At 61.8% G+C, this 19,660-nt stretch overlaps 1 protein-coding gene across 1 annotated transcript in view; it reads left to right on the forward strand.

The window, feature by feature from the left end:
- EP400 (E1A binding protein p400) overlaps positions 1-19,528 on the forward strand; it is a 54,666-nt gene extending 35,138 nt beyond the window's left edge. Inside the window, exons 29-53 of the mRNA XM_081113754.1 lie at positions 1,021-1,462; positions 2,756-2,952; positions 3,726-3,837; positions 4,002-4,145; positions 4,756-4,893; positions 5,319-5,402; positions 5,761-5,895; positions 6,064-6,108; positions 6,188-6,341; positions 6,547-6,788; positions 6,897-7,070; positions 7,871-8,007; positions 8,124-8,180; positions 8,880-8,958; positions 9,041-9,295; positions 10,235-10,280; positions 10,353-10,462; positions 11,621-11,822; positions 11,929-12,113; positions 12,783-13,001; positions 14,042-14,237; positions 14,982-15,106; positions 15,708-15,854; positions 16,221-16,298; positions 17,085-19,528. Coding sequence (XP_080969880.1) covers positions 1,021-1,462; positions 2,756-2,952; positions 3,726-3,837; positions 4,002-4,145; positions 4,756-4,893; positions 5,319-5,402; positions 5,761-5,895; positions 6,064-6,108; positions 6,188-6,341; positions 6,547-6,788; positions 6,897-7,070; positions 7,871-8,007; positions 8,124-8,180; positions 8,880-8,958; positions 9,041-9,295; positions 10,235-10,280; positions 10,353-10,462; positions 11,621-11,822; positions 11,929-12,113; positions 12,783-13,001; positions 14,042-14,237; positions 14,982-15,106; positions 15,708-15,854; positions 16,221-16,298; positions 17,085-17,357 — 3,976 coding nt within the window. The 3' untranslated portion in view covers positions 17,358-19,528. The remainder of the gene's footprint in view (positions 1-1,020; positions 1,463-2,755; positions 2,953-3,725; positions 3,838-4,001; positions 4,146-4,755; positions 4,894-5,318; positions 5,403-5,760; positions 5,896-6,063; positions 6,109-6,187; positions 6,342-6,546; positions 6,789-6,896; positions 7,071-7,870; positions 8,008-8,123; positions 8,181-8,879; positions 8,959-9,040; positions 9,296-10,234; positions 10,281-10,352; positions 10,463-11,620; positions 11,823-11,928; positions 12,114-12,782; positions 13,002-14,041; positions 14,238-14,981; positions 15,107-15,707; positions 15,855-16,220; positions 16,299-17,084) is intronic.
- Positions 19,529-19,660: the final 132 nt, after the last annotated feature.

Consider the following 19,660-nt stretch of genomic DNA (forward strand, 5'->3'; position numbering starts at 1 on the left):
TAGAAAAGTCGTCACCACACCAGGGTCACCCAGGTTCCTTGTGAGCTGTCTTCCCTGAGTTTGTCGTTGTGCAGCTCACACTCAGCTCTGTGACCCCGAGTCAGTATGTGTGAGGGTGCGCTCGGCGTCTGGCCCTTCCCTGCACGTGGTGTCTGTGGTGTGGTCGTCCTTGCCTCTGTCGGGGGTCAGGTGACTGGAACGAGGAGGTCTGCTCCTGTGCCCTCCACGCCGCCCCGGGGCCTGCTGTCTCGTCTCTCGTCAGCGCCGCTGTCTGGATGTCTGCCGCTTCATCGTCTGCCTTGGGAGTCGTGTGGCCGTCCTCAGACTCCGTTCTCTCCATGTTGTGTGGCTGTGATGGCCTTTTGCCTCCAGATAAACTTTAAAATCAGCTGGTCGGTAGCCACGAAACGACTTGCTGGGGTTCTGACTGGGCTGGTGTGGAGCCTCTAATCAAGCTGGGAGAGCTGCCCCCGGCACAGTGAATCTGTCTGTCCAGGAAGGTGGGACGTCCCTCTGTCTCCTTAGTTACTTGGTCTTCCTGGTCGGTGTTTGGATGGTGGGTGACTCTGGTTTGCTGCAGTGGCAGCAAGTAAGGGACTCCGACCTGAGCTGACCGCCCGAGGAAGGGCTTTCTGGTGCAGGTGGCGTCCGGAGGCTGGGCGATGGGTGTCAGGTCGGCCTTGAGACCGGTCCTTCCTCCCGGGCTGCCCCTCCTGGTGGCACAGGGGCTGTAGCAGCTCAGCGTTCACATTCTTCCCCCACCCCGTCCAGGAGACAGCCCCGTGTCCCAAAGTTCCCATCAGAAGACTTGCCCTTCGCAGGGGATGGGCTGTGAGCGTCCGTGCTGAGGGCCTGGGGGGCCCTGCCCTGCTGTTTCTCCCTGGGTGGCACTCATCGGCCAGGGCTGTCGGGCCTGTGCCCATGGTTGCTGGGACAGTGTGGGCAGCAGGCTTGTCTCCATGGAGACCGAGGTCAGAGCTGCCAAGTGCTGCCCGTGACGACGTGCTTCCTGCTCCTCAGGGTGGCCTGTGTGATCCCGCCGGTGGTGGCCTCGCCCCCGTCCGTGTGGGTGTCGCGGCCGCCCGCCCTCTACAGCCACAGGATGAGGATCTTCCGGCACCGCCTGCAGGAGCACACGGCGCCCTACGCCCCGCAGCTGCAGCGGGTGACCGCCCCGCGCTCGCTGCAGTTCCCCGAGCTGAGGCTGGTCCAGCTGGACTCAGGTAGGAGAGGGCACGCTGGCACGTCGCACCCGTGCTCTGGGGCAGACACTCAGCGTCGCTCCCCCGTAGGAAAGCTGGAGGCCCTGGCGATGCTGCTGAAGAAGCTGAGGTTAGAACGACGCCGGGTGCTGATCATGTCGCAGATGGTCCTCATGCTGGACATCTTGGAGATGTTCCTGAACTTCCACTTCGTCACCTACATCCGCATCGACGAGAACGCCAGCAGCGAGCAGCAGCAGGTAGGCGGACGCTCGGGGCCGTGCACGTTCGGTGCTGTCCCCGCTCCGAGCAGAGGGAGGCGCGGCATCTCCGGGTCTTGGAACTCGAGAGTCTTTTCAGCCCCATCTCTCGATACTTTTCCACTCGGGACTCCACCGGCATCCCAGTGCCGCAGTCAGGTCTGTGACGTGTGCTCCCTGCAGGGCAGGACTGTGTCCTCCAGGAGGCAGCCCTGGTGGGAACTGGAAACCGCCGACGGCTTTACCTTAAAGAAGTGCCTGGGCAGCCACCTGCCATGGTCACTTGTCAGAGCAGTGCTGCCGGGCGTGAGTGCTGCAGCTTCCCGGCCAGTCACAGTGCGTGTGACCCTCAACGTGGTCACTCCCTCCCAGCACCCCCTCCTGACGGCTGGAGTGCGCAGCTGTTTCCTGTAGAAGTGCTTAACCCGCCCCCCTTCCCGGGCTGCCGCATCCCAAGCCGTCCCCGGCCCTGGGGGCAGGTCAGCGTGCGCCGATGTTGCCGAGAGCAGAGGCCAGCTGCTGGCCCGTGCGTCCGCTGCCGCGTCATGTTCTGTAGCATCAGCACCTCGTGCTGCACACCCCGAGCCGGCCACTGCTCACTGACAAGTTTCCTTGGTAGTGGAGTAACACATTGTATGGAGAATCCCTTTTTTGAAAAAATATATTTTTATTGGATTTTAGAGAAAGGAAGGGAGATAGATAGAAACATCAATGAGAGAAACATCATGGACCGGCTGCCTCCTGCCTTCCCCTCCTGGGGATCGAGCCTGCAACCTGGGCATGTGCCCTGACCAGGATTGAACCGGTGATCGCTTGGTTCCTGGGTGGACACTCAACCACTGAGCCGTGCTGGCTGGGCTGGGCTTTCCTGAAGGAGGAGGGTTTGCCTGCTCTGGTCTGATCTGGCGCTGCACTCACCGCAGAGGAGCTGTGTCCAGGGAAGCCGTCCGGTGCCGGCCCTAGTGGTGGAGGCGCCTCTCAGGCTGTTCCCGCTCCCTCAGCCTTACTCCAGGGGCCTTTGCTGTAAGGTGCCCTGGCATTGCCTGGGGGCACACGAAAAAGCGCACATCCCTCCCCAGGAAGGCTCCGTTCTCCTGTGGGGCCTACCGATTGCGCTGACAGCACTTGTCGCCTGCAGCCTGGCGGTCTCCTGTGACGACCTATGCGATTTAAATCGTGTATGGAGGCCTGGTGAGCCAGGACGCACGTGTACAAAGGGCCAGAAGTCTGGTGGAGAGAGGTCAGCGTTTCCCCGTGTGCCGGAGTCCTGAGTGAGGTTTTGTTCCATCGCAGGAGCTGGTGAAGAGCTTCAACAGAGACAGGCGCATCTTCTGTGTCATCCTCTCCACGCGCAGCCGCTCGTCAGGGGTGAGCCTGATGGAGGCCGACGCGGTGGTGTTCTACGACCACGACCTGAACCCGGTGCTGGACGCCCGGGCCCAGAACTGGTGCGACAGGATCGTGAGGCGCAAGGACGTGCATGTGTACAGGTGAGGCGGAGGGGGGGGAGCGCTGCGGGTGCCCTGCAGGTCACGGAGCAGCTCCTGCGTGTCCTCTCTCCCTCGGGCAGCGGGAGCCCCTGCTGTTTGACCTTCTTCCCGACGAGTGACACCTGGTGGGGTGGAGTGTGCGCGTGGCGTGGTGACCGATGTTGCGCACGGAGCTTGCTGACTCCCTGTGTGTGGTGCCTCTTCCGGAGCCTGCACCTTCGGAGGAGGGAGGCTTCAGGGTGTTTCCGCTGTTACCAAGTGTGTGTTGTCTGGGCAAATCGGATGTTCAGAGAACTTCCACCTCACTGACAGACAGGCGCGATGAGGAAGTGGCAATGCTCTGCTCCGTCTGCGTTCTGTTGCTCTTCGTGCCGTGTGTGCTAAGCACTTGCTGTGCCACTTGGCGCAAAATCCTGCCACTTCCGGCCCATGGTCCTGGTGCTGGCCCTGGGCAGAGCGCAGGCTGCCTCGCCCTCTAGGTTGTTGCACTGAAGATAGGCACTCACCACACGTCGGAATAGGGCGGCTCCAGGTGGAGGCTGGCGGGGTGGGGATGTGGCCAGACGAGATGGGGAGTCACAGTGGGGCCTGAGGCCTTTGACCGCCACGTGAGGGCAGGTCGCGCGGAGCCCATGGAGCGCTGATACGTGCGCTTCCGAAGCCTGCGGCGCCCACCTGCGGGCGTGCTCTTCAGGTGGCCTCTGCGCCGGCCGCTCATGGGGCCCGGACGTCAGGACTGAGCTGCCTCTGTGTGGGTCTTGTTTTGTTTGTAGGCTTGTGAGTGCCAATTCCATTGAAGAGAAACTTTTGAAGAATGGAACCAAGGATCTGATCCGGGAAGTGGCTGCTCAGGGAAACGACTACTCCATGGCGTTCCTGACGCAGGTACCCTCGTTCGTGGGGCCACAGAAGGGCTTCCACGTGGCACAGGGTGCGTGGCTCTGGGGACTCCAGTGAGGCGTGCTCTGCGGTTCCCCGGCAGCACGCCCGAGCTCATGGGGGGCGAGAGCCAGCCCTCTTGCGGGGGTAACGTGCGTGTCTGTGCTCAGCGCACCATCCAGGAGCTGTTTGAGGTGTGCGTTCCCATGGAGGAGCCTGTCTTCCCCGTGACGGCCGAGGAGTTTGTGGTCCTTCCCCAGGAGCCGACTGTCACGGAGACCATCGCACCCAAGATCGCACGGCCTTTCATCGAGGTGAGGACAGCCTGCCCGGGTCCTGGGTGAGGAGCCGCCTCTGTTCTCCAACTCCGGGGGCCGCTACTGCCTGGTCTCTCCCGGGTCCTGGCTGTGCAGGGGCCTCTGCTGGGAAGCACCCCACCCCCCGCCTCCTTGGTGAGGAGATGCGCTGCTACCTCATCCATCTTTTAAAAAATTTATTTATTGTTGAAGGTATTACATATATCTCCTTTTCCCCTTTGACCTCTCCCCGCCCACTCGCGCCCCCCAACTCATGCTCTCACCCCCCTACTGTCTGTGTCCATTAGTTACACTTACATACCTCATCCATTTTAAAAAATTAACCGTTCGGCCCTGGCCAGTTTGGCTCAGTGGATAGAGAGTTGGCCTGTAGACCAAAAAGTCCCGGGTTCGATTCTGGTCCAGGGCACGTACCTCGGTTGCAGGCTCCTCCCCGGCCCGGGCCCTGGTCAGGGTGTGTGCAGGAGGCAACCAATCGATGTGTCTCTCACATCGATGTTTCTCTCTGTCTCTTCCTCTCCCTCCCACTCTCTCTAATCGGGTGAGGATTAACAAAAACAAAAGCTTGCTCTGTCAGCACCATCTGACCCAGCATGCACTTCCCCAGGCCCTGAAGAGCATCGAGTGCCTGGAGGGAGACGCACAGGAGCCCGCAGGGGAGGCCGTGCCTGGGTCACCGGACCCTGGCGGCTTGAGGGACCAGGAGCCCTCGCAGCTGGAGGAGTTGGCCGACTTCATGGAACAGGTTTGGACATTTTCTCCTTTTGCTTTCACTTCATGTTTTTCTGTACAAGTCATTGTCTTAAAAATGTATTCCTTTCATAAATATTTCTTGTTCACTTTGGCCAAGAACACTTTTTTGTTGTTAATCCTCACCCGAGGATATTTTTTTCATTGATGGAGTGAGATATATAGAGATAGAAACATTGATACATTGATTGGTTGCCTCCCACATGCCCCTACCAGGGCTGGGGATTAAACTTCCAACTGAGGTATGTGCCCTCGACCGGAATTGAACCTGCAGCCGTTCAGTCCTCGGGCCAGTGCTTTACCCACTGAGCGAACTGGGCAGGGCACAGCCAGTTTTGTGATTGACGTGTTGGTGGGGCTGTAAGGAACTTAACCCTATTGGCCTGCAATTAACTATCCAAAAAATATATTTTGAAACAGCTCACCCCAATTGAAAAATATGCTTTGAATTACCTGGAACTATTCCATTCTTCCATTGATCACGAAAAAGAGAGGAACAGTGAGGTAAGGACCATCTTCACGCGCAAGCAGCTCAGGTCTGTGGGGTTAAGTTTGGTTTGGAGGGAAGTGAGTTGCCAGGAATCGCAGGAATGAACCCAAACCCACCAGTGCAGACACCAGCTGCTATGCAGGTCCAGGAGGCCCTGTGCAGGCGGCTCCAAGTGGGGGAAGCAATGGTGCCTGATAGAGGTTCCATGCTGGGCCCAGAGGAAGTGCTGGGAAATGGCGACCACAGCGTGGAAGGGCCGTGACCGGGAAGAGAGGTCCTTGGTCTGAGTGTGAGACCAGGTGGGGGGGGGCAGGTGTGTTCCCCGTGGGGACGGTGCTGGACGCTGTGTCCGAGCCTGTGGTCTCCCAGCAGGACGCCGTGCTGACTGCAGTGAGTGCCTGGGAGGCCCAGAACCTGCGGGCGCTGCAGGAGCAGGAGGCCCAGGCGCTGCAGGAGCAGGAGCAGGAGCAGCTGCTCACCTACACCCGGGAGGACGCCTACAACGCGGTGCGCACCCATCATCGCGTCACCACACAGATGCATGCTCTCAGCCCGCTGCGTGGTTTCCGGTTCCACGTTGCTTTTCCCTAGGGGTGTAGTGAGGTCCCTGAAGTTACGAAGGTGCTGGCAGCATGAAGCAGACTCACATTGAAAGCTCCCCTCTGTCTCCCGCAGGAATACATCTACGAAGGAGCGGACGGGCAGACGGAAGTCATGCCGGTGCGTGCCTCGTCCCCGTCCCCTGTGGGTGGCTGCCTTCCTCGAGTCGCCAGCTCATGCCTCTCCCTTCTCCATGCAGCTCTGGACCCCACCCACGCCACCCCAGGACGACAACGACATCTACATTGACTCGGTCATGTGTCTCATGTACGAGACCACGCCCATCCCCGAGTCCAAGCTGCCCCCCGTGTACGTGAGGAAGGAGCGCCGGCGGCACAGGACGGACCCCTCAGGTGTGTGCCGTGGGCCGTGCTCCCCTCGCACCGCGTTGTGTTCCAAGCGGAGGAGCCTGGCGTGCAGGCCAGTGGGCAGGGAGGCAGGAGGGGTCGTCCTGGCCAAGGGCTCCTGGGGACGGGCCTCCTGCTCAGCCACGGCCCCTCCTGGGCTGGGTGCGGGCAGAGGCCCCGGCTCGCAGCCCTGAGCGGCCTCTGTGTCCAGCCGCAGGCAGGAAGAAGAAGCAGCGGCACGGGGAGGCGGTCGTGCCCCCGCGGTCGCTCTTCGACCGCGCCGCGCCCGGCCTGCTGAAGATGCGGCGCGAGGGCAAGGAGCAGAAGAAGAACCTCCTGCTGAAGCAGCAGACGCAGTTCGCCAAGCCTCTGCCCACCTTCGCCAAGCCCGCGGCCGAGTCGGGTCCCGACAACCCCGAGTGGCTCATCAGCGAGGACTGGGCGCTGCTGCAGGTGAGCCCGGACCCGGCCCCTTCCCACGAGTCCGTCCACGCCCTGCCCACACGGGGGAAGCGGGAAGCCGCCTCCGCGTGCTGACCGGCGCCTCACCTGGTCCTCCAGGCCGTGAAGCAGCTGCTGGAGCTGCCTCTGAACCTCACCATCGTGTCCCCGGCCCACACGCCCAACTGGGACCTCGTCAGCGACGTCGTCAACTCCTGCAGCCGCATCTACCGCTCCTCCAAGCAGTGCCGCAGCCGCTACGAGAGCGTGCTCATTCCCAGGGAGGAGGGCAAGGTGAGACCCGGGGCCCTTGGCACAGGGCGCAGGGGCTCCGCCAGGGGAGGGGGCCTGAGGCGCAGCTACAGTCCTGGTGCCTGAGGCTGTCGGTACGGGCACCGTGCAGCTTGGTCCTTGGAAGGTGCTGTGTGGCTCCGGGCGCCAGGTCCTGCTGCCTCAGACCAGCAAGCAGAGCGTGGCGTGCACGGCAGCTCCTGTGAAGCCCGGTCTGTGCTTTCCCTGACTTGGCCGCTGGGCTGGTTTGATGACTCCAGGCCTCAGGTCCACACGGACCGAGCATCACGCTGCTGCGGTCGTCGGACAGCTGGGTCCTTGGCGCCCGTCGCCAGGAATCGGGGAGTCAGCGCTGGGCGGGCGCAGGTGACTTGGGAGCCGGCAGGCACTGGTGTCGCTGTGGGACTCAGGAAGGCGGTGTTACCAGGCACAAGCAGTGCCAAGCCCCCAAGAAAAGCCTGCCGGCAGGAATGTCCACCCCCTCACGGCTCGCTGTGGGCAGAGGCCCCAGGGAAGGTCAGGCTGCTGGGGAAGGTGCTGGCTTCATCCCTGTCTGTGGCCACAAGCGCTGGGCCAGCTGCTCTCTGTCTGCAGCTGCTGATTGGGTGGCTCACTCAGGGGCGTGCGGAAAGGCCTGGCACAGACCGAGGAGGTGTGGGCGGGTGGCAGGTGCCGACCGCTGTGCCCTTGCTGTCGTGTGTGTGCTGTCCCAGGAAGAAGGGGTTTAATCACGGCCTCACCTGAGGCCTCCCGGTCAGTGAGCCCGTCCCAGGGTCGCCGTCTGACCGACCATTTTGTTCCAGAGCAAGAACAACCGTCCTCTGCGCACCGGCCAGATTTACGCCCAGGACGAGAACGCCACGCACACCCAGCTGTACACGAGCCACTTCGACCTGATGAAGATGACCGCCGGCAAGAGGAGCCCCCCCATCAAGCCCCTGTAGGCCCACGCTCCCTGCACGCGGCGGGGCCGGGGCGGGAGGCTCGTCCTGTCATTTGCCGTGCGCGTCTCCTTATTCCTTCACGCGGTGACTTTTGTCTCCGTCTCTGCTGTAGGCTTGGCATGAACCCCTTCCAGAAAAACCCCAAGCACGCGTCGGTCCTGGCAGAAAGGTACTGTCTGTGACCCGCTTTCCCTCTGAGATGGTTACCTCCCAGTCCTCGCTGACATGCCATCAGTTTAGTGAGTTGTTGAGCAAATGGCGTGTTCTGGCATCGCTGGGGGTGGCATGGCCGGGCAGGCCCAGCAGGGGCTCGTCCAGGGAGATCCTTGTTCGCACAGGAGGGTGTGGAGGCGGCGTCCTGCCTGCCGGCCTGGCGGAGGACACAGCAGCAGGACGGGGGCACTCTCCTCTCCGCCTCACCCCTGCCCTGCAAACATTGTGTTGGCTCTTCTGTAAAAACATGCCCAGTTGTGGGTGCACATACCTGCTGTGAATGAAGGCGGTCTGTAGGTGACAATGTGGGGGAGGACGCAGGAGTCCCGGGAGCAGGGGTCTGTGAGGGGGTGAGGAGACCTGTGGCACCTGTAGCCCTGGGGCTTGCTGGCCGGGCGCTGCGCCCGGGGTGGGGGTGCTGTGCTCATGCAGCTGGGGGCCTGGGTGTCTGTTCTCAGGCCTGGAAGGGAACGGACCATGGGCGGGGGTGACGGGCAGCCTTTCTCCTTCCCAGGCTGGTTCTCCCCACACCCCTCCTCTGGGCTGGGTGGGAGCTGCCTCCAGCACCCGGCAGCTTTAAGAATGGGCTGTGGGTTTCAGGAATATTTGTACTTCAGAACTTGCGGCTTATGTTTATTTCTTCTCCTGTCTTTAGTGGCATCAACTACGACAAGCCCCTGCCTCCTATCCAGGTTGCGTCTCTCCGTGCCGAGCGAATCGCCAAAGAGAAGAAGGTGGGGGGCCTGGGCATACGGGGCAGCGACCATCAGGCAGTCGAAGCCCCAGTGCTCCATCTCCTTTCTTCCTGCCCTGCAGGCGTTGGCCGACCAGCAGAAGGCACAGCAGCCGCCTGTGACGCAGCCTCCGCCACCCCCGCCGCAGCCACAGCCCCCACCGCCCCAGCAGCCACCACCGCCTCTGCCCCAGCCCCCAGCGGCCGCCGGCAGCCAGCAGCCCTCGGGGCCGCCCGCCGTGCAGCCCCCGGCCCAGGCGCAGCCTGCAGCACAGCCTGTGCAGCCCCCACAGAAGGCACCCCCTGCGATCACTACGGTGGGCAGTGCCGCCGTGCTGGTGAGCAGGCCCTCCCCGCCCTCAAGCGCCTGAGGCTCCTGCAGCGCCCAGAGCAGCAGGCCGCCTTCCTGTCGGGGAGACGGGTGTCTCCTGCAGGGCTCCTGTGCTGGGAGAGCTCAGCGGTGCAGGAGCCTCGGAGACAGAGAGGATGTGTGAGCCTAACTGAGGAAGTCGCCCGTCCTCCCCACGCACTTGCAGAGCAGACACTGTTCGCCAGTTTGCAAACTGCTCTTCTGACTTGGTAGCTTTCCTCAAAGCACGTGCACGCGTGAGCCCTCAGTACCTGTCAGAAAAGGGGTAAAATGCACAAAAGAAGGAAAGAAAAGTGGGCTGGTGACCTCACAGGCCCTACGCTGGCACCGTCCCGCCCTGGCGTGTGCCCTCCCTCTGGTGCCCATGTGGCCACGCTGAGCTCACAGTGGGAAGAGACCCGGGAGTGGATGGAGGCTCAGCTGCTCTGCACTGTCAGCCAGGCCTGGGGTATCTGCAGAACCAACCCCTTTGCTTTGATTTCCTTTGCTGGGGCGGGGGGGGGTGGGGGGTGGGGGGGGGTTCGTATGTTGCCTGGGCAGCCTCCTCACTCGTTCAGAAAATGCACTCAGGAGCACCTGCGCCCAGGGACTCTGTCTGTGGGCAGGCATCGGCCAGGCAGGACCCGGAGAACCCTGGTGGGTGTGTGCCTGAGCGACAGGAGTCAGAAAGGAGTGGAGACCGGCAGGCACAGGCCCGAGCCTGGCAGCTGTGGGTCCAGCAGGGTCAGCGTGGCTGGAGTACCGCTCACTGAGGGGTGGACACCACAGTGTGGGAGGGGCTGGGACAGCGCTGGAGTCGGCCGTGTGGCCAGGAGCCGTGGTCAAGAGTTAGGATTTGATGCTGACAGAATGGGAGCTTTGGGAGGGTGTGCCGTGTGCATGTGCAAGTCACGTCTCTCTCCAGCAGGCCGGAGCCATCAAGACGCCGGTGACGGGGACAAGCATGCCAGCAGGTAAGGGCCAGCGATGTCAGTGGGAACTCACTTGTCTCGCGTGCTCTTGCCCCACAAACCCTCTCTCTGCAGGCACAGTGAGCGGAAACGTGATCGTGAACACCATCGCGGGTGTCCCTGCCGCCACCTTCCAGTCCATTAACAAGCGCCTGGCCTCCCCCGTGGCGCCTGGAGCCCTGACGGTGAGCTGCCTGCTCCTGGGGGGTCAGTAGTTGAGGACGCTGTGTAAGTCATTTGCTTGTTGGGAAAAGTACTGACTGAGCTGGCTGAGTTTCATAAAGTAACATGGACCTGAGATGCTTTAGTTCAGTTTAGTTTTTAATAATAATTATACACATATATATTTATTTAGCAAAATTTATTTTACTATTGTCTAAAGATTTACATACGTCTCTTTTTCCCCCAATTAACCGCCCCCCCCCAGCCATTCCCACCCTGGGCAAGCCCCCACCGCCCCAGTGTCTGTGTCCATTGGATATGCTAATTAATATTTTTATTGATTTCAGAGAAGAAGAGAGAGGGAGAGAGAAACATCAATGATGAGAGAGAATCATTGATCAGCTGCCTCCTGCGCCTCCCCTACTAGGGATCGATCCCGCAACTTGGGCATGTGCCCTTGACTGGAACTGAACCCGGGACCTTCAGTCCATAGGCCTATGCTCTATCCACTGAGCCACACTGGTGAGGGCGGACCTGTGGTATTTTAAAAGATAAAGTAATTCATCCACGATGCATTTTTTTTAAAAAATATGTTTTATTGATTTCTTATAGAGAGGAAGGGAGAGAGAGAGAGAGTTAGAAACATCGATGAGAGAGAAACATCGACCAGCTGCCTCCTGCACATCTCCTACTGGGGATGTGCCCACAACCCAGGTACATGCCCTTGACCGGAATCGAACCTCGGACCTTTCAGTCCGCAAGCCAATGCTCTATCCACTGAGCCAAACCGGTCTCGGCCCATGATGCATTTTTGAGCACCGCTTCCTGTGATGTGGGGATCGAACATGGCTGAAGCCCATGGTGCTTGCACGGGGCTCTGCTGGCCGAGGCTGGGGCAGGGTCTCTGGAGGCCAGCAGCTCACCTCTCCCTGTTGTGGGGAAGCCAGGAGCGGAGGGGACCACCAGCAGGCCCTGCTCTCTCTCCTTTGGAAATACCGCGAGGGGTTTGCAGACCACGGAGGGAAGTGCAGAGCAACCTGCTCTCACTCAGGACAGCGCTCCGAGTGTGCCCGGGCGCCTCCCCTCAGCACCTCCAGGATGGCCGTGGGTTTAGTCGGTGCCCTTTCCACCCAGTGAGGGAGAGAGCAGTCCCCTGACGGGCCCTCATGTTGCCTTTCCAGAGCTCCGGAGGCTCGACGCCGGCCCAGGTGGTCCACACCCAGCCCCGAGCAGTGGGCTCCCCAGCCACGTCTGACCTGGTGTCCCTGGCGCCAACGCAGGGCGTTCGTGCGGTCACCTCCGTGACAGCCTCGGCCGTGGTCACCACCAGCCTGGCTGCCGTGCAGGCCCCAGCCCGGTCTTTGGTGACGCAGGTGTCCCAAGGTAAAGGTGGTGGGTTCCCTGTGCCCGTCCACCCTGAGAGGCAGGACTCGGCTTCCGTGTGTTGTGGGGAAGGGAGCAGTGTCCGCTAATGAAACAACTTCTCCAGCCACAGGCGTGCAGCTCCCAGGGAAGACCCTCACGCCCGCACACTTCCAGCTCCTCCGGCAGCAGCAGCAGCAGCAACAGCAGCCGCCGCCGCCGCCGCCACCGCCCTCCCAGGCGCAGGTCCCGCAGCTCCAGGGCCAGGCCCAGTCGCCCGCACAGATCAAAGCTGTCAGCAAGCTGACCCCGGTGAGCACCTCCTGAGAAACCACGGGCCCACCGTGGGTGGCGCTGTGACATGGCGTAGCTCAGGTGTATTGTGCATAAACGCACCCAGTCTGCAGGCGGGAGGTGAGTGTTGTCTTCAGAAATAACTTGCTGGAAGCCTCTGGAGGCGCCTCCCACCTGCTCTGTGCTCTGTGCTGTGTGCTGTGTGCTGGGGGCAGGCTCTGGGCGGGCAGCTCCGTTCAGCCTCAGGTCTCACAGGCGATGCCCGAGCGTTGCCAGGCTGCACACCGTGCTGACATGGATGTGAACACATTCCTTCTTAAAGGAAACGTGACATTCTTGCCGTAACTGGAAGAGCACTAAGACCAGGTATAAGCAGCAACCAAAGAACGTGAAATAAAAATTCCAGCCGGCTATCGGGCCTGCCCCAGTCCCTCACCCTGGGCCTGTCCCTTCCCCGTTCACAGGGACAGCGGCCTGCACCCAGCTTCCTCCTGGGGGCACAGGCGCCTCCCAGGGAATCCCAGTGCAGCCAGGCAGGTCATCCATTCCTGGTCAATCCAGCCACGTGCCAGCTCCATGGCCGCCCACGGTGTCGCTGCAGCACGGGAGGCTCAGAGCTGGCCGTGTCGGTCAGGTGTGCACGTGGTGCTGCTGACGTTGCTGAAAAGCTGCTCCGTCTGGTTTTAGGAACACCTGATCAAAATGCAGAAGCAGAAGCTGCAGCTGCCCCAGCAGGCCCCCCCGCCACAGGCCCCGTCTGGCCCCCCGCCGCCCACCGCACAGGTGCAGGTGCAGCCTCCACCGCCGGCACAGCAGCCGAGCCCCCAGCTCACCACCGTCACCGCCTCGCGGCCCGGGGCCCTGCTCACGGGCACCACTGTGGCCAACCTCCAGGTGGCCCGGCTCGTAAGTCCCCTGAGGCGCTGGTTTTCCCACGCTCCTGCACGGCCCTGCTGCGTGGATGCAGGTGTGGGGGTGGACTTGGGAGTCCAGTAGGTGTGCTTCCCCCCAAGATCCTGTTCTCCTTGGAGAGGATGAAACGGCCCCTGGGGAGCATTGAAGTGATTGTATTTCCTGGAACTGAAGTGTCACAGCTCATGGCTGAGCGCTCGGGGAAAGGAGGGCAGAAGCTCGACCTGGAGGGAGGGCAGGGTCTACGTCGGGGACAGCACACGGGCAGGCGGGAGGGTCACCGTCCTGCGGGGCCTGCAGAGAGGAGACGGGGAGGAGCCGGCAGGGCCCGGAGCAGGGGCGGCTGCTCTAAGGAGGCTCGGCACCTGGGGAGCCCCAAGAGGCGAAGGGGAGTCGGGAGGTCCTTCACGTTCCGCCGTGTCGATGCAGTCCCTCCGGTCAGGCCAGGCGGCCGGCTTAGAGACCCCATCCTGGCACGGGTGCAGCTGGCATCACCTGCCCGAGGTGGCACCTGCCCCCTGATGGGTGCTCAGGCAGGAGGGGGTGTTTTAATGTTACCCCACTTCGCACATGCAGAACCTGAAGCCGGCAAGTGAGGTCACCTGCCCAAATCCTAGGGAGTCACCCGCTCGCTGGCTCGGCTCTGCCCGATGGGACAGAGCGGGTAAAGCCCGCGAGCACATGTAGTTCCACCCGTGTTCACGTGACAAGAAAGGGCTTGAACACAGCGTGGTAGGAAGTTGGCCTTCACGGGTGGTCGTCAGGGAGGACTAGGAACGCGAGGGTCTGTGGGGCACAGCGCAGTTGGGCGGCTCGAAGGACAGGAGGTGCGGATGCCGTGTGACTGAGGAGCTTCAGGTCCCGTGTGCTGGTGCTGGTTGGACAGCGTGGGTCAGCCTCCGGGGGATGCTAGCCTTTCGCTGGCTGCCACTTCCCACCCTGCGGCCCCGTCCACGTCTCGCCACGTGGCCTCCTGTGGGCGATGTTTGCAGACACACAAGTTGCTGAACCTCTGGGCCCTTCTTTCTGTTTAGACGCGGGTCCCCACGTCGCAGCTGCAGGCACAAGGCCAGATGCAGGCACAGGCGCCCCCGCCGGCCCAGGTGGCCCTGGCGAAGCCTCCGGTGGTGTCCGTGCCCGCGGCTGTGGTCTCCTCGCCAGGCGTCACGACCCTGCCCATGAACGTTGCTGGGATCAGTGTGGCCATCGGGCAGCCGCAGAAAGCCACAGGTGCCTGCCCACGTCCGCGGGGCCGGGAGGGGCTGGCTCCCTCGCCACACAGCGTGCCGAGGGCCGTGGTGCACGCGAGGGGAAGCCTCGCCACGTTGCCCGAGTACAAGTTCTGACCCTCGATTTAACCATTAACATTGGGAACTTCCCACCCGTTTATCTCAGCGATTGGCAGCTGCTGTGCCCCAGGGATGCTCCAACCGGCAGTAACTGGTCATGTAATCGGGGAACTGACCTCCTTCCCCGAGAGCAGGGGTGGGAGCCTGGCTCTGCCCAGGGCCATTGGGTACTTCAGCATCATTCACAGGCCAGACTGTCAACTTAAACGTGAGCCTGCGACATCTGGTCAGACATTTCATTAACTCACCCCTAAGGCCTTGGCAGGGCCAGACCAATGATTTCACGGCCTCATTTGGTCTGTGGGCTAGACGTTCCCCGCCCTGCCTTCGATTGTCAAGTAAACTGACAACAGTAACAGCCATCGCTGTGAAGGCATCAAAACTACCTGTTTCTCTGTCAGTTCGGTGAGCAGTATTGTTGGTGTGCCAGGAGGTGGGAAAGTTGACAGTCGCTGCTCTGAGTGTCCTGGTGGCCGAAGAGCATCTCGGTGTGTGTAGGAGGTGCCTGTCTGTCTTGCAGGGTCAGGGTGCCGTTCTCTGTAGCAGGCAGTGACCCAGGGAAGCGCGGGGAACGCAGGGCGAGCCTGCCTCCGCGCCTGACTCACCCACTCGATGGTGTTCGCAGGACAGACCGTGGTGGCCCAGCCCGTGCACGTGCAGCAGCTGCTGAAGCTCAAGCAGCAGGCCGTGCAGCAGCAGAAGGCCATCCAGCCGCAGGCCGCCCCGGGCCCGGCCGCCGTCCAGCAGAAGGTACTGGCTCCTGCGGGCTCTGGGGTCACCCTGTCTGCTGAGCCGGGCCCTGCCACTAGGCACAGGGCGCAGAGGACGGGGTCCGAATGGGCCCTGCCTCGCTGCCTGACACCCACACAGGGGACCCCAAGGGCGTGCATTTGGGCTGCACAGAGGGTGGCCTGGATGTTGGTGCTGCTCCAAGGCCCCGGGGGGAGGGGGGTTGGAGATGGGGAGCTGTGTTCACTGCGGGCTTTTGGGGAATAGTGACGACTCGGGCTGTGGGCTGCATGGCTGGCAAGGGCCACAGGGTTTGGGGAAGCAGATGTAGGTCATAGTGTGTGCCCGCCTGGGCGCTAGTGCACAGAACCGAGGATCCAGGCGGGGACCTGGTCCTGTGTGTGCTCGAGGCGGGAGGGGGAGACATCCTAACGTGAAGGAGGCCTGTCAGTGTCTGACTCGGAAGTTTGGGGGAGGCAGCACTGAACTGATTGAGGCCCCAGAGCAAACTCCTTCTCAGTAGGCTGACCTCCGGGCGGGGTCTCAGGAGAGGCTAGTGGCCGGGGCTGCAGTTGAGAGGGGACAGCCTTGTGGCTCTAACCCTGGGCGTCTCTTTCTTCAGATCACTGCCCAGCAGATTGCCGCGCAGGGCCAGCCACAGAAGGTCACCTATGCCACCCAGCCAGCCCTGAAAACCCAGTTCCTCACCACACCCATCTCCCAGGCGCAGAAGCTGGCCGGGACGCAGCAGGTGCAGACCCAGATCCAGGTGAGCAGGAGCCCAGGACAGGGAGGGCCACACAGCTTCCTTGGCCTGAGTCACTTCACCTGTGGGCCCCCCTCCCAACCTGGAGTGTCGCCCAGACTTGAAGAAGGGGCTCTGAGACCCGTGAACGGCTAGACGGTGTCACTCCCTCCTTCGTCCTCATAGAAAGTGTGAGACTGGGTCACATGGGCTGCAGACCAGGGGGGCCAGCACGCAGTGTGAGGTCTCTCTCGGGCCAGGCGAGCCCACTTGGGGAAGGCTCTTTCCTGTCACCTGGTTTTTGAAATTAATAACGGAGAAGGGAAGAAAGGGCGTCTTTCTGTGCGTACGCTCTGAGCTCTGCACGTGGCTCTTCTCGTTCTGTCCCAGGTGGCCAAGCTCCCTCAGGTTGTGCAGCAGCAGAGCCCGGTGGCCGGCCTCCCACAGGTCGCCTCCGCCTCCCAGCAGGTAGGTGCGGAGATGGCAGCCGCCTGGGAAGTTCCCACGGGGCTTCTCAGCAGCCTCCATGTTTCCAAATGGAAAGAGTTCTTGGTTTTCCTCCTGAGGAAGCAGAATTCTGATGATTAGGGAATCACTTTGATTTTCATTATACAAGACCCCAACAGACTCAGGGCCAAAGGCACCAGAGGAACTCACTCTAGGATCAGAGCTTCATGCCAGGTGTCCTTTGTGGCAGGGAAGCTAAAGGCGTCAACACCATGACTGGGGACAGCATGACCCCCTCCTGGCTGCCTGACGGCGGCTGTGACATTGAACTCCACCCAGACACCTTTATTTTCAGAATCTCACTGGAGTGTGGATTTCAAGGAATCAGACGTTGACCCTTGAACAACGTGGGTGTAGGGCTCGCACCAGCCGAGCAGCTCAGAGTGTCTGACTTAGTCTGCCCTCCACACAACCCCCGCCCCAGCCTCGACTGCCGCCCACTTAGCAGATTCCACGTGCACGTTCAAGCCGCGTGGCTCAAGGGACAGCCTGGCAGTAAAGGCTGAATGTCACCACCACCAGTCCCGGCCCTCGGCCCTCACCTCTCCCAGGGCATCGCTCTCGCCCGGAAGGTCTCGTTTTCTGCTTGTTGGTTAAAGACCAGAGGCCGTGCTGCGGCCTGCTGGTAGTCCTCACATTTCTCCAAAGAATCCGCTCATTGTTCCTACCCCCTCCCGGCCCAGAGCCTGGGGTCTGTCCTGCCGCTCGGTCTGCACGCCTCGGTGACGTGTTTCTGTTTTGGCTCAGGCTTCCCCGCAGACGGTGACGCTCACCCAGGCGGCCGCAGCGGGCCCACAGGTCCAGGTGATCCCCGCAGTGACCGCGGCCGCCCAGGCCGTCCAGCAGAAGCTCCTGCAGCAGCAGGTGGTGACCACGGCGGCGGCCCAGCTGCAGACCCCGGGCGTCCCCACCCCCACGCAGGTGCCGGCCAGCGCTGACAGCCCCAACCAGCAGCCCAAGCTACAGATGCGTGTCCCTGCCGTCCGGTTAAAGACGCCCACCAAGCCTCCGTGCCCCTAGTCAGGAAAGCGGGCGCCTCGGGCTGCCACCGAGCAGGGCTCCAAGGGGCCAGAAGGGCAGGGCTGCGTCCTGTGGAACTGGGGGCCGTGTCCTGTGGGGTCCAGCCCGATGCTGCGGCGAGGGGAGCCGCCCGTGCAGCACGCTCGGGCCGCAGCTTCTCCGGGTCCTTCCACCCTCCAGGGCCTCCAGGGCCGCACATCACGGGGCGACTCAGACCCGTGAGTCGTAAACACGGTCTCGGGCGGCACAGCGTCGGCCTCTCTGTGGTTCTTTAGACCCAACGCAAAACGCATCCTGGTCCTTGGAGGAGAGGCCACCTGAGGTCGGTCAGCTCAGATCCGAGACGGCCAGGGTGGCTGCTTCCTTCTCAAAGTGTGACTTCTGGGACCTTCAAAGGAGCCACCTGGTCCTCGTGCCATCGAGGCAGTTCTGCGTACCAGCTTGCGTGGAGGGACGACGCTGGGGTTGAACTTTTATTCCAAAGAGCAGCCAGTGTGACTCGTTTTCATGCAGATGGCGCCTTCCGGCCACTCCCCATCCCCACGCACCTCGGTCCTTCCCAGCTTTCGGACTTGGCGCCGAGGCGGCTCCAGGAGCTGAGCCCTGGTCTCCATTGGTCGGGCCCAGGCCAGTGTCACAGCCGTGTGCGTGTGCACATGTGCGCGCTCGGCGTGGGGCTCAGGGAGGTGCCTGTCACCGCTCTCCTGGCTCAGGCCCAGCCCAGCCCGGCCTGTCTGCAGAGCTGGGCGCCTGCTCACACAGCTGGTCTGCTGTGGCTCTTTCCCATAGACGAGACCTCCAGTTTCTGGGCCAGGGCCTCCCACACAAGCAGGCACGCGCCATCGTGGTTGTGTAAGGGGGAACCACGGCTGAGGGTAGAGGCCCCATGTTTGCACTTGCATCTGTCTTCTCTGGCGAGATGGCAGCAGCGGTTGCAGTGCTCGCCAAGCACACTGCACTCCAAGGACGCCTCCCTGCTCGGGGCATCCAACTCGGTCCAGATCGGCTGTCAGGCCTGTGTGCGCGGAGATGAGTGCAGCGCCTGGGAGATGCGTGACCATCTCCTCTGCTCCCCTCCCCTCCCCACTGAACCGCTCACTGGCAGGGACGGCTTCCCTCCGGTGTTGGTTTCCCTCCGTTTGTGTGGACAGCAGGGCGGCGACACTTAGGGGAGCCAGTGAGTGAAACTCTTGTGCGACATTTGGAGGAAAGTAAAAAATCAAGTGTAGAAAAGGGAAGGTATTTATTTAACATTTCAGTGAGCTGAACGTGTGGAAACAGGACCGTCAGCCAGGCCTGTGGGTTCTGTTCGCTACCAGCCGGCGGGCAGGACGGTGCCGAGAGGGCTCCACCTTGTCACTGGGAGACTGCCTGCCCTTTGCCTTCTTCCTCGTGTGCAAGGCCACAGCACAGAGGTCGTGTTTGGGGCTTATTTGTTGTGCAGTTTGCGTTCTCGTCCTCCCGAGGGTGCTGGCCGTCCCTCAGGGGCAATGGTGACGCACTTGGGCTGCCCTGGACAGAGCTGCCCAGGAGCTCCTGGGCAGAGCCAGCAGGGTCGGAGGCTGCCGGCCGGGTGGAGCGCAGCTGCTCTGCGGGGGGAGAGCCTCGCTCAGGCGCTTCCTTCAGCCACTCGGATGCGAGCTGTGCGGCAGGAGATTGGCCTGTTCTGCTGGGTTCGTCACATCACAGGTCACCCGACCTGCTCGTCAGTGGTCACGGAGGTAAAAACCCTCCTTCCAAAGTTCACACTGAAGAGTTAGAGTGGGTTTCGCAGGCTGTTCCGGGGCCTCCCCCATCGTTGCTGGTGGACCCCGTGCTGCCTGGGACCAGGCTTCTGCAGACACTAACGAGGGAGCTCTCGGATGCAGACCCAGCAGGACTGACCACTCGAGCTGGCCCCCCAGGAGCAGGCTTCCCTAGGAGATGGGTCCGATGAAGGCGGGCTATTCGCCAAGCGCCCCGGGAAGCAGGAGCTGGTCCGCACGCGCAGATGCGTTCCTTTTGTGACCTTTAGGGTTTTTTGTTAAGTGTTGTAACCAAATAGTTGTTGTGTTTAAAAGACTGAGGATGTAAATACTTTGTAAACAATCATTTGTACTTGAACAGTAGGGTTTTGAAGAGCACTGATACACCCCCCCCCCCCCCCCCGGCGTAATAAAAGTCTTTTTCATATGTTTTTTGTCTTGTCTCGTAGAAAAGTAGTGGAAGATGCTGGTGGTTTCTTTCAGGCACTTGGCAAAGGGCTTGGTGAGGCTCCCCAGCAGGTGGTGGATGCAGGCTGAGGGGGGACAAGAAACAAGCCT

This window comes from Myotis nattereri (genome assembly GCF_964212035.1).
Source record: "Myotis nattereri genome assembly, chromosome: 19".
Classification (NCBI taxonomy): domain Eukaryota; kingdom Metazoa; phylum Chordata; class Mammalia; order Chiroptera; family Vespertilionidae; genus Myotis; species Myotis nattereri.